General features: G+C 59.3%; 1 protein-coding gene and 1 long non-coding RNA gene across 3 annotated transcripts in view; both read left to right on the top strand.

The window, feature by feature from the left end:
* Positions 1 to 4,976: 4,976 nt before the first annotated feature.
* LOC106047976 (uncharacterized) lies at positions 4,977 to 8,762 on the top strand. Its single transcript, XR_001214032.3, has 5 exons — positions 4,977 to 5,177; positions 5,855 to 5,906; positions 6,227 to 6,394; positions 7,728 to 7,794; positions 8,184 to 8,762. It is a non-coding gene; the product is annotated as an uncharacterized lncRNA (long non-coding RNA).
* Positions 8,763 to 12,211: 3,449 nt separating this feature from the next.
* Positions 12,212 to 13,404, top strand: part of ZNF385C (zinc finger protein 385C) — a 76,333-nt gene continuing 75,140 nt past the window's right edge. The window contains exon 1 of one of the 2 annotated variants that reach the window (XM_066981709.1): positions 12,212 to 12,462. In XM_066981709.1, the coding sequence (XP_066837810.1) occupies positions 12,246 to 12,462 (217 nt within the window). In that variant the 5' untranslated portion in view covers positions 12,212 to 12,245. The remainder of the gene's footprint in view (positions 12,463 to 13,404) is intronic. The other variant, XM_066981710.1, reaches the window with a different exon arrangement.

Here is a 13,404-nt window from a genome sequence, read left to right on the forward strand (position 1 = left end):
TTGCTTATCTCAGCTCCCCGATGCACTTACGTTCCCGGCCGTCATAACTCCCTGCCTGTAAGCGCAGTCAGGCACCATTAGACCCGGAGCAAACAGCTGCTGCAGCAACTTCTGCTGCTAAAAGAGCCACGAACGTGTTTTTTTACCCTCTCCTTTGCAGGTGAGCTTCCCGCAGGTGAGGGCTGGGCATGGGACGGGCTCCCAGCCCCGGTTCCTCCTTTGCCAGCATCCCCGTGCCTCCTGCAGCCGTGCGCTCACCGACCTCCCCAGAGCCAGGGCAGCGCAATGATTTATTTTTATACAGCCCATTTCATTTATCGTCAGTACATCAGAAGGCAGCAATTCACCTTTCAATGCGCCAGCTGGAAAAAAAAAAAAAAACCAACCCTCTGCTCTGCCTGGAAGCTTCTCAGATTGGCCCTTCCCGAGGCTGGGTATTTAACGGAGCCTTAGAGCTCAATCTGTTTAGCTTACCGAAAAGTAGCCCGAGATGTGACTTGATTACAGGGCGCGAGTACCTTCCCAGGGAGAAAAGTGCCAGGTATTAAAGGACTCTTTAACTTTGCAGAGAGAGGAATAATAAGAACCGAAGGCTTGCAGATAAAGTCAGGCAAATTGAAACTCAGAATTAGGTGCGGGTCTCCAGCAGGGAGGGCGCAGAGCGGCTGCAGCAGCAGCAGCCCCGGGTGCCCCTCTGCAGGCGATGCCCAGGGCTGGGGACGTGACCTGGGGGGGCCGCGGCATCCCACCCCGAGTGAATGAGGTCTTGGGCAGCAGCAGGAGCGGTCTGGTGGCACCAGAGGGCAAAGGGGCTGCATTTGCTTCCCGGGCACATCTTAAACTCCCGGTGTCTTGGCTGGAGCCTGGGCGCGCAGAAGTGACCTTTCCCGGGACAGCTGAAGCGTCCCTTTCCGTAACAAGGGAAATTCCAGCCTGGTGAAAACTGCGCATCGTGGAGCAACTCGATCCCCAAAACCAAACCCCTTCTCCTCACGCTGCTTTTATCCCCCCTCTCCTCTCCCAGCATGTGCAGGAGCCTCCTCGTCTCTCTCCTCTCCGCAGTCCCCTGACCGCCTGCTGCACCTCTGATGATTCCCTGCCGGGAATTAATCGTGGCTGTTCTCATGTCAGGTTTCTGCTGGATTAAACAAGGGGATTAGCATCAAACAATTTCCCTCCCACCCCAAGCAGGGAGGCAGGAAACGCAGTCGCTGCAGCTTTCTTTCTGCTCGGGCTACAGAAGCTCTCTGGCGTGGGGACGGGTGATGCCAGCAGTGCCGGTGGCACGGGGGGCGTGTGCCCAAGGAGCTGTGGGGACACGGGGCCAGCTCCTGGTCCCACTCAGAGACCGAGCCCGGGCAAGTCAGAGGCTCCCCGAGGAGGCCACAAGAGCCGAGGCTGGCGAGGGGAGGCTCCCAGCTCCGCGAGGGACGCGGCCGAGCGAGCACCGGCGATTTCCTCCCCGCTGCTCCTGCGTGCCTGGCCTCAGCTGTGGCCGGCAGAGGATGAAACAGCTTTGCAGGTGCAGAAGAAAAATCTGCCTTCCCAGCAGCTCCCAGATCTCAGAGCCGGGGGACAATGATGCAGCTCAGGCCTTGATGCTGAGAACTTGGCAGGATTTATCCCAAGTTTCCTCCCCACCTACGATCGCAGCATCCATGGTCAGCACTGGGGCACAGCGCTGCCCTCTCAGCTGCTATTTAAATAATAATAATGACAAAAAACCTCTCATCCAGGGCATGTGGTTGATAAAAAGAACTGGTGCAGCTCCAGCCCTGCGCTCAGCGCAGACCCGACGGCTCTTGGGACCACAGCACCACCGGGGCTCCAGCCTGCTTCAGAGCCCCGCATCCCTTTTGGCCTAAATCTCCTCGGTTGACTTCATGCAAGAAATATTTCCAGGGCAGCCAGGTCCCTGCTCGTGCGTACGGGGGCTCAGCTGCGCTGTGACTCCTCTGCGTTTGGTTTGGGCATCAGCAGCCCAGGCAGGGAGGAGACGCAGCACAGTGGGGGGTGCGAAAGCCAGGGACGACCACTGGAGTCTGCACGGCCTGGGGCTCGGGAGAGGACCAGGGACACAAAGCTGAAATATTGAAAAATTCCCAAACGAAATTTCATGCACCAAATATCGGGGCTGCGATTCTGCTGAGACCTGGCTTTATAATTGGATCTGTCAGAAACCCGTCACGCTTAATGTGCAGCTGTCAACAAGATGCGCTCTTTCTCGCTGCACGGCAAGGCTGACGCTGGTTTTCCCCCTCTCCCCGTCCCCTTTTCGGGGTCGGATCCTTGCTGGCGGCAGGGACAGCCCCGTCCCAGGAGCCTGGAGCTGCCCGGCCAGCAGAGCCCTGTCCTGGTGGACCCCCGGAGCCGCTCGCTGCAGAGCAAAGCCCTGCAAAAGCCCCCAGCGAGTGCACTCAGCTCAGGTACCAGCAAACCAGCCCGGGATCCATCAGGCAAAGAAATGGGGATGCAGTAGGAATATTCGGTGTACTGATCCTCTTCATCGGCTGACGTAAATTAGCTTTACGTAATTAAATGCTGACCCCAGATCCTCCTTTTCTCTCTCTCTTGTCCTGCTGAATTTGGTTTCTTGCTCTGGGAGCTGGGTGACTGCACTGGGTGGCTGTGGGGGGGGGGAGTTACCACATTCCTTGCTTATTGTTTTGCAGGAAAAAGCAAAAAAAAAAAATGCTTTTCTTCAGCTTGTGCTTCCCAGGGCCCAAGCTCAGCTTTCCCCCAGCCCAGCAGAACCCGGATCCCTGTAAACCCCGGGTTCCTGCTGTAAATCAGGGGGATCCCTGGCAGCTGGGAAGTGCTGAGAGCGGGGCTGGCCCTGCTGGGGCCACCCCTGCACATCTGCTCAGCAGCTGTCCCTGCTCCAGCACATTCCTTGCTCCTCGCACCCATGGGGGCGGCTCTGCTGGGCCCCCCCGTGTCACACACCGACCCCTCTAATGCGTTTTGCGCCTGCTCGTGCCACCACAACCTCACGGATTTTCCCATGCGGGGCACCCATCCCGGCTGCAGGACCCCAAATCACGCAGCACCCAGAGGTGGCGCAGCGCATCCCTGCTCCTGCTTTGCTTTGGTGGCCATTGAGCTTTTCCTCCAGGTGCCCCCATTTCACTCCCTGCCCCAGGGGAAGGCGTAGGGACGAGGATGGGGACAGGGACGGGGGCAGGATGATGCTGGTGATGCCGCGGCGGTGTCGGCGAGGCGTGGGAGCCGAGCCGCCTGCGGCCACCGAGCACGCACGTGCCCGTGTGTTCCTCACCTGAGTAATCAAACTCTTTATGCAGCGTTTGATTAAAGGCCGCAAAACATATTACCTTTGATTCTTTCTCTTTATTTTTTGTTCCCTTCATTTGTCCCTTGGAGACGAGGGCTGCTCCGGCAGTTATTAGTCACAAAGCCCTAACCCCGCGCTGCATTCCTGCTATCTGAGAAATTAATTATTAATGGCGCATTAAACAGAGCCTGGAAAGGGGCCCTGGGACACTGATAATCAGGAGCTAATTGAGGAAGAAATGAGATACCGCTCCCCTTGCAGAGCGAGGGCTGTGCAGCGCTGCGATACCCAAGGTGACCCCGCTGCACCTCCCGGCCGAATGCGCCGGGCGCTGCGATGCCGAAACTTCGCTGCCGGCCCACGCGGGCACACACTGGTGTGACTGGGACACGCTGGTGTGGCCGGGGTGCTCTGCGTGGTCCCCGTGCCCTGCTGTGGCCGGGATGCTCTGCACAAGTGGTCACCGATGCTCGATGCGCTGGGGGAAGCAGCACAGCCGGGAATGTCCCCGGGGACGCAGGGTGCCGGGACCAGCGGCAGCAGCCGTGGCCGGAGGAGGTGGAGGGATCTGTTGCAGTCGGGGCTTTCGCTCAGATTTTTTCCAGGTCACCAGTGAGGCTGCAGAGAGCTGAGCCCAGCAGGCAGGACGCGCTCTTTGGTCCTAAAGAGGCATCGGAAAGCTTCAGGGTTTGCTTTCGTGCCTTTCGTGCCACCGTGTCCCGTCGCGGTGGCTGCAGGCTGGCACCTGAGGCCACCCCAAATCTGCCCCTTTTGTTCAGGGCTGCCTGCCCCTGGCTTGTGGATGCTCGGCCCCACGGCACTGCGGCCCCACGGCATCGCAGCCCCACGTCCCCTCCGGCACGGTCAGGTTGGGACCAGAAATCCTGTGACCGGTGATGCAGGGGGGGTTTACAGCCCCATGTGCCATTCGTTTGGTTTCAAGCACATCACCTGGCACCCGCTGCGGGTTCTGGCTCTCCATGCCCCCCTTTATGGCTGTTATGGACACGTGTGGGGCTGGCAAACAGCGGCAGAGCAAGCAGGGGACATGGGGGGGGGCTGGCAGGAGCCTGCCCAGCACAGGAGGGCACAGAGCTCCCCTGCCATCCTTCCCTCCCTTCTGCAATGAGGGCTGAGTTATTTCAATCATCTTTTATTTGCTTCTCTTTTGCAGTTTCTCTGCACCGTGGGCCTGTCAAGTTTCTCTTTTTTCCCACTCCAGCTGCATTAAAGCGTAAAAAACTTCTCCTTTTAAGCCCAGGCTAAGTGGCAAACCTGTGCGAGCTGTACAACTCTCTGCAGCGGCTGGGGCAAAGCTGGGAAAAACGCTACGGGGTGGATAACGCCCTGTCCTCACAGCTGGGGGGCTGAAAATTGCCGAGGTTGCCTCTTGTATTGGCACCGCTTTGCCCACGGAGACATGGGGGGGCACAAACACACCTGGGTCACGGCCTCTGCTCTGCCACCGGCCCTGGGCAGTCCTGTGCCTCAGTTTCCCCCAGTACAAACCAGCAGCACCGAGACCCAGCTGGGGGCTCCCGGCACCTCCCCGGCACAGCAGAGCCGGGCGCAGCTGAGCCCCAGCACCCAGGTGAGGCCGTTTGGAGGCTCCACACCCCGCGGGGGGGGGGGGGGGGGGGTGCTGCTTTAAAGGCTGCTGTCCCCCGGGGGCTGCCTGGGGGAGGGCTGCTGAGAGGGAAAATGAGAACTAGGCTTATTCTGCAGGGAGGTGGCTGTTGCTATTGCTGGAGTAGAGCTGGCCTCGGTGGCATTTTCTGAGCCCCGGAGGCAGGAGTAACCTTCAGGAGGGGGCAGGCGTGCGCTGCTCCGGTGGCACAGAGGGACTGGGGGGGGGGACAGCTGTGCCCCCCAGCATCAGACCCAGGTTATTTTTCCCCATAGGTCTGCCCTTGCCTCGTTCATCTGGCTGTCCCCTGTGAGATCTGTGATGACCCCATCAGCTGGAGACCTACGTGGGGCCACCGATGCTGCCAGCACCAAGTCCGTGCTCAGGATGAGGCCCCCCCAGCTCACGGTGCTGGCTCCCAGCTGCTGTGACCCCAGGTCCTGCGGGGTCTGGTGCTGCTCTCCCCACGCTGTGGGTGCTGCCTCCTGCCCTGTGTAGCTTTTTGGGGGTGAGCCTTGCTCTCCCTGCCCCTGGTGCCCCAGCGTGTGCTGCTCCATTGCGGTGCTCCCCACTGGGAAGAGCCAAGATGCAGCCGCTGGGTCTCGGGGCTTGGAGGACCAGGGAAATCTTTTAGCACCTTCAGCCCCGAATACGTGCATGCAGGGGAGGCTGCCAGCACCTGGCTGTCCCAGCCTCGATGCACAACCCGCTCTCCCAACCCTCCAGCCCAGAGGTTTTTGGGGTTTGAACCCAAAAGTGGGTGCAGGGCTGGGTCCTGCCCTGCTCCTGCCCAGCCAGGGCTCCCCGCATCGCACCCAAGCAGCCCCGGAGTCCTGGCATAAATATTTATATGGTGACGCTCTTCTAAATATAAAGCTTTATCTGGAATTTCATTTAAACGTTAAGTGTAGATAATTTATTTATAATTAATGTAGACATCAAGTCCCATCTCTGGAATGCCTGTGAGCTTTCATTTATAATTGGGAGGTAAGTCAGAAGCTAGAGGCTGGGCCTCTTATCAGTTTGGGTTTAATTTTCCTCCTACAGCAAATGAAGCTGCTGCAATTCATCTCTCATTAGGAAGAAGCACAAAACTCCCCTAAAATAACAGTTTTATTGGGAACATGTAATAAACCCATCTCTGTTCCTCTCCTCGCCTTTGATAATGTTACCAGGGCTCACAGCTCCCTTCAAAGTGTTGCTCCAACTTAAAAATAAGTCTATTAAAAATTTAAAACTGCTTTTCTATACAATAAAATTTGCTCCCTGCAATTATGCGGAGGGACTAGTTATCTCGCCTTTTGTAGATTTTAATTAAAAGTTACAGCAGGAAGGGAAGAACAACTGCCATGCACTAACAGGAGCCTCTGCCGGAGCTGAGTTACCGGAGCCTTTCCTGGCTGGGCACCGGTTCGGGGGCAGCTCCGTGGCTGGGGGAGGACGTCGGGATGTGACATTTGCACCAGGATGCTTGGGTGAGCAGCTGGGGATGAGGAACGGATGTGGGGTCCTGGGGTGCAACCACCGGGGTTTTTATGTAGGGTCTTGGGGTGCAAACTCTGCCAGCAGCAGCGTGGCTCTGGGGACCCGGGTAGGGGCTGGTGGGGCACTACTGCCCCAAATATTTTTAATTTCTAGGAATCAGCTGGTCCATTGCTCTGCCAGAAGCCAGGTGGCCTCTTCCCCAGATATTTTTAATTTCTAGAAATCATCTGGCCCACTGCTCTGCCAGTAGCCAGGCGGCCACTTCTCCCCGCTGCTGCGCTCGGAGGTCCTTGAGCCTTTCCTCGCCAAGCCTGTTAGCGTGTAGCTGTGAAGCAGAGGCTCGGAGCAGCTCTCCTCCCGCCTGGATGTTTCACAAAGCTAATAAAACCATCAGCAGAGAAGGCTCAGCACCAAAAATAGCCGGCGCACGGGACGGAGCGGAGGCGGCCGCGGCAGCGAGCGGTGCCTGGGCAACCCTGTAAACACGAGAGCATCGCCGGGGCTCGCTTGTCCCCGGTGCTTGCTTTTGAAGTCATTCAATGCCCCCTGCTCCTTCCAGCTGCTGCTGGAGGAGAGGAGGGCGCGTGCCGGACACCCTGCATGGCTGCTGGCTCCTGTCCCCGCCGTGGGGCTTGGAGCATCCCTGCTGTGGGGCTGGAGCATCCCCGCTGTGGGGCAGCCTCTGGGCTGCTCTGCCAGCCCCTGTGCCAGGATCTGCTGCGTGCTCTTGCTCTGCAAAACCAGGAGCCAGGTCCTGGGACAGAGATGGGACAAAGCCCCCGTGGCCCCAGGGTAGCCCTGGTGTAACGCTGGGAGAGCTGGCTCTGCTCGTGCGCTTTGGAACCATCTGAGGTGGCTTCAAGGTTTGCTTTTCGTCCTCTTTTGCTCGCAGTTGAACCAAGTCCAAGCAATGCAAGCGTTGCAATGAAACGGGTGAGTGTGGTGCGCAGGGGCAGCTGGAACGTGGGCGTTTGGGTGGCTCGTCCCTCCTGGCACATGGGCTTGGTCACCAGCCTGGTCCTGCTGTCCCCAGAGCTCGGTGGCAGGAGGGAGATGGTCGCCCCAGAGGCAAGGTGTTGGCAGAGCTCAGGACACAGGCGGGGATGTCCCAGCCCTCTCACCCTGTCCCTAACTGCAGCAGGAAGGCGCTGGTGCAGCCCTTGGTGATCTCCAACCCACGCGCCCCGGGGTGCTCGCTGCTGTGCTAAGGGCAGCACCTCGCAGCAGAGCGCTGAGATTCGGTTAACAAGGTAATTGCTCATGTACAAGGGTCTGCAAATGATTTAGCTTCACATTTTTTTTTATTTTTTTTATTTTTTACAGCAACTTGTGCAGAATTAAAGCCTTGGCCCCTGAGGACCGCGCGGGTTTCCCCCAAACCCAAACGCAGGTGTGTGCCTGGGGGCCGGTGCCCTCCCACGGAGGGGATGTGGGAAGGGAAGGGCAGGGCCCCCTTTTCCAGGCTGATTTCCAGTCCAATCACTGCCTCTGTCAAGAGCCAGGTAATTTGCTAATTGGGCTAATGGGCACAGCACTGGCAGGAGAGCCGAGGTGCTGCTGGCACGGGCGCGCTCGCTCCGTTTTACTGGCTCATTGCTTTTCCAAGCAGTGGTGGAGCAGCCCCTGTCCTCCCACCTGTGTCCCCACCACGATGTCACCCAGCATGGGCCACCCTGGGGACACCACGGGAGCTTTGACAGATACCCTGCAGCCTGACAAAGATGCCTTTAACCAGTTCTGGTTAAAGACTTCTCTCCCTATTGCCTCCCCTTTCTCCAGGCTGGGAAGATTCATTGATCTGGATTTGAAACATTTATGAAATCTTTATGGGCTTTTGCAAAGATTTTAATTCCCTGACAGTGCTGCTCTCACCAAAAAATATATATATATTTATGACTCAATGAGCAATTATAGGCTTAACAGCTGCTGAACGGCCGCAGCAGCTGCGGGAGCAGCTTGGCACAGCTCAGCACCACGGCCGAGGAGCCAGGGAGGGTTCCTGGAAAGCGGCGCTGGGACGGAGCCCTCCCAGGACCAGGGCTGTGGGACCTGTGCTGGGTTCCCCATCCCTGGGCAGCTGCAGCGTGTCCCCTCCTCTGCCCACCCGTCCCCTCCACGCCTGGGTACCGAGCAGCCTGTGGCTGTCCTCTGGTGATTTGGGATGATTTTGGGACACGGATCATAGAACCACGGATTCAGCTAGGTTGGAAAAGGTCTTCAAAATCAAGTCCAGCCATCAGCCTGAGCTACCGAGCCCCGTCACTAAGCCATGTCCCTTAGTGCCACATCCACGTGTCCCTTAAAAACCTCCAGGGACGGGGACCCCACCACTTCCCTGGGCAGCCCCTTCCGATGCTTCCACCCTCTCCGTGAAGAATTTCTTCCAAATCCAAACCTCCCCTTGCGCAACGTGGGACCATTGGCTCTCTTGGTGGGACACAGGCAGGGCTCTTGGTCCTGCGGCTCCACTTCTGGGCTTGGAAACATCACAAAAGCATCGTGGCCAGGACTGCCTTCAGCTCCTCCACTGCCCCTGCCCCGTGTCCCTGCGGTGTCCCCGGGCAGTGGCAGCCCCTTGCCGCTGGGGACTGGGAAGCCTCCAGTCCTCCCCCACTGCCCTTAGGTTGCTGGCTGAGCTGTAAAACTTCCCGTTTGCTGACCGGGGATTGCCCAAGTCCATAAACACGAGGAAAAGTGCCCTTTGAGCTTGGACACGTGCCTGTTCCCAGCATAAAGGGTAAGCTGCGGAGAGAAGCTGAAATCAGAGGAACGTCTGGGAGCAGTAAGCTTACGGCGATGCTGGTGGCTTTGCACGGTGCTGCCTCTTGCACTGCATGGGCCCATGCTGGCTTGCAAAAACTTCCCTTTGGGGACTAATTTTTCTTTTGGGTGTCCAATGCTACGTAAAGAAACGAGCACGAGGGCAAGGGGAGAAACTTTGTGGGTAAATGCAGCGAGACGGAGGGGTTGGAAGCGGCGTCTCCTCCTGCTAATCAACCCACAGCAGTTCTGTGCGGCGCAGCCGGAGGCGACCTTGCCTTTTGTTTAGAGGTTTGCCTTCAATTTCGGGACGATCTGCAGCAAACCAAGAGGCCCGAGGGCGACGAGCAACAAACAACATCCCAGGGAGAAGCTGAGATGCACTCGAGAAGTGAGGTGTCCCTGGGGCTTAGGTAGCTCTGCTGGGATGCAGATCGTATGCCTTGCCTTTTTTCTCTGTGCCATGGTTTTTTTTTTGTTTTTTGTTTTTTTTTTTTCTGGGAAGAGAAGTTTATTTACCATAAGTCAGGGTTTGTTTGGAGCCAGCCGAGGCTGCGGCTGCGTGGGAAGGAGACGGGAGTGAGATGCGGCTGGGCAAGGTTGTGTAGGAAATAAAAGCAGATTGTGACGATAACGCTAGGGAAAACATTCGCGTGAGGAATTCAGCTGGCAAAACCCATTGGTGTGGTGGGGAAGGAGCGACCGTCAGAGCTGTGCCCAAAATCCCAGCTGGAGCAGGCCCATGGACCACTAACAGCAATTGATGGATCCGATTCCTGCCTTGGGACATCCGCTTCCACCCCACCTTGGGGGCGGGAAATTTGATCCAAGGAGCCCCCCCCCCAGTACAGCTGCATTTCATTACAAATCCCCACTCCTTCTGTAGGGGTGCAGGGTTACAGGGGAGCAGTGTAGATGCTCCTGCTCCTGGAAACCCAGGTTTCTGGAGGGATCTGAGCCCAGATGTCCGAGGGTTCAGGGCCCTCCACCAAGCAGACTGCTGGAATTGCCTGGCCGGGGGCTCGTCCTGCAGCCAGGATGCCCCGCAGGGACACGCGGGTGACAGCCCCTGGCACAATGTCATTTACCACCCGGTAGCTGAGCCACCCCACCAGGCCCTCCAGGCCCTGGGACCTCACTGCAATAAAAGTTATTTAAATAAATTCATTTCACTCCGCAGCTCCAAAACAGCTGAACAGGCACACAAATAAGTTACCAGGCTGCAGCCCCTAAACCCTAATTCAGGTGCTGGCTCAGATCCTTAATAGGGACAGGCCAAAATGGGCATGGAAGATTAGGTTAATTAAAAATATCCCTGCATGAAAGCTTGCTGGTTACCCTATGAAAACTTCAGGAGATGGGAATGAGGGCAAAGAAAATATCGCGTTGGGCTGAGTGGTGTGAAAGGCTGCCCAGGGGAGAGGGACGGCAGCGATGACAGCGGACGGGGAGTGATCCTGGAAGTGGGGATACGGCCAGCTGTGTGTTTGTGCCGTGGTGGGAGGTGGGAAGAGGCTGCAGGGGTTAACGGGGATGCAAAAAGTGTGGAGGAGCTGCAGCCCTGTCTGCTCCTCGGAGAGGAAGGCTACGCCGTAATTGTCAAGTTCCTGACAGCCAAGGTAATGCAAGGTTTGAGATCCATTAGGCTGCCTGTAATTATTTATAGGGAGGGAAAAAAAAACCACCCAGCGTTGTAAAAATCAGACGGCACGGCATATATATGCAACGAGCTTTGGGGAAAGGGTTCTTAAAAAACAGAGTGATTCACAACGAGAGCCAGCGGTGCTGCGCTGCTCTTCCTTGGGCCCCCAGCCCTGGTTCTGGTGGCAAGGAAGGGGCTTTTGGTCCGAGTGGGGAAAACCAAGAGCTGCAGGGCCACCAGGTCATTATCCAGCATCTGGGGTCTCGAAACAGCTGCTGGAGAGGACTTGGTGTCTCTGCCCCCTGATTTCCACCTTCCTGGGAGCTGGGGTGGCACCACGAGCCTCCAGCCCTGCTGCAGGAGCCCGGAGCTCGCAGGCAGCAGCCTCCAGCCCCTCTGCCAGCAGCTCCTGGTTGCCTGATCGGACTTTTCCATCCTGGCATCAATTCCGCTGCTACAGCGGGGGCGAGAGCTCCCGGGGCTGAGAGCTCCTGAGCGCGTCTGCTCTGGTGTAGAGTGCTCTTGGCCAGGGAGCCCGGGAGGGCCGAGCAATTCCCTCGCAGCCGGGCTGCAGAGCTTAATTAGCAGTTTGCGAAGTGCTTTGAGATCCTCTGCGCGGCGTCCTGGAGGAGGGCAAAATGTGATTATGTAAGGCGTCTAGACAGAATATTCCTCGGGGTGGGGAGCGGGGTCTTTTTTATACCTGCCCGCCTGTGTCAACGCCGCGTGGCCCCGCTTAAAGGTCCTGGGAGCCACTGAAATATTAATGACAGCGACAGGAAAACACACGCTTTTCCAAAAATGTTGATCTTAGCACAAGGCAGCTGCGTGTCAGCAAAGAAGCCTCAGCCTCGCGGGTGCCTTGTGCTCCAGCAGCGATGACTTGAGAGCAGGCGGCGGCTCCCCGCAGGCCCCCCCCTCCAGCCCGGCTCCGTTCTCCTCCACCAGCAGCTGAGCTCCCCCAGCTCTTGCGGAGGCTCTGGGCACGACGCGAGGTGTTGTCCCCGCTGGGACAGCTCCGGGTCACACCTGGGGCAGTGCCACCAGCAGAGCTCTGCGGCCCCGCTGGGGCCACCGGTGCCACCTCCGCTGGTCCCCGTGCTTCAGGTTTATGCAGAACTGGGTGTTTGTCTGCTGCTGGCATCTGCAGGACTTGGGAGCTTTGGCCTGGAGGTGGAGGGGAAAGCTCGGCGGGCAGGATTGGGACCTGAGTGTGTGCACGGCGCTGAGGCCACCGGGCGCCTCTGTCCCCCCAAAAACCTAGGTGCCCTCCCCGCTGCTCTGCTGGCTCACCCTCTTCTGTGCACCCACCTGCACCTTCCTGCCCCCCAGCACCCCCCGGGAAGGATGTGGGGAGCCCCTCGGGGGTGACCCGAGGCAGCAGAGCCGGGCTGGGGGGCCCCCACCTCCCCAAATCTCTGCCTCCCCAAACCTGCGGGATGCGCACGGTGCCGGTGGGAGGGGAGGAAGGAGGAGGGGGGGGGGGACGGGCCCGCGGCGGCGCGCACGCTGCCTTCATCCCCCCCGTTCCTCCTCCTCCTCCTCCTCCTCTTCCTCCTCCTCCTCCTCCTCCTCCGGGAGCGCGCTCGCCCAGCCGGGAGCGAGCAGCCGGCGGGAGGATGCTGCAAACGGCGGCGGAGCCGGGCGGCTGGGCAGGTAGGGCGGCCGGGCGGGGGCGGAACGGGCTTTTTGGGGCAGCCGCCGGTCCTGAGAGCCCGATCCGGCCCGGGTCGAGGGGTCGGGATAGTTGTGGCCGCGGCAAAGTTGTCGGAAGAGGGGGGGATGCGCTGGCGAGGCGCGGAGGAGCCGGGGGGAGGTCGGCCCCCGGGGAGGCAGCCCCGTGCCCCGGCGGGGATGCTCCGGTTCCCCCCCTCTCCGCCCCGGTTCTCCCCTCTGACGCCTGTTATGGGGCGAGCCCCGCTGTGCAGAGCCGAGCACAGGGGCAGAGGGGTGTAGGGGGGGGCGGCAGAGCCCCCGCTCCCACTGACCTCCTCGTGGGAAGGTGCGGAGACAGCAGGGAAACTTGTTCAGAGGAACTTCGCAGGAGCCCCGATCGCAGCCCTGTGCTGCCTTTTGCTCCCGAGCGGGACCTACGGGGGTGCAAGGTGGGTGCTGGGTGCCCCCCAGCAGCCCCAGCTCCCAGCCTGTGGCTACCGAGGTGGCGATGCTTTGGGGTGCGCCGTGTGCCACCCGCGTGGGCACGCGTTGGGGTTGTGTCCGTGGGCATCGTCTGGGCCCAAACGGTGCTTGCCAGGGTGGCTGCGTGCCATCGGGGTGTGCGGCCCGACCTGCGCGGGTGCCCGTGGGGCTGTGCCCGTGGGCACCACCTGCACCCCGCTCGCACCCACCACGGCGTCCGCACAGGGCTCGCGGCGCTGGGGTTGCTGGAGCCACGGCGAGGTTGGCTTTGGAAATGGAGCCGCGGCTTGCTAGCTGTCTCCACAAGGGGTACCCGGCTTTTAAAGAAAAGGACTTTTGCTGAAGCCTTACAAAAGGGCTTTCTGTTAGCCAGCCGGGTAAGGAGCGCTGCAGCTCGGGGTGGCTGCGGTCTGGGGCAGGGCGCAGCCCTCCCAGGCAGGCGCAGGAGCCCGCCGATGG

This window comes from Anser cygnoides, chromosome 22 (genome assembly GCF_040182565.1).
Source record: "Anser cygnoides isolate HZ-2024a breed goose chromosome 22, Taihu_goose_T2T_genome, whole genome shotgun sequence".
Classification (NCBI taxonomy): Eukaryota; Metazoa; Chordata; class Aves; order Anseriformes; family Anatidae; genus Anser; species Anser cygnoides.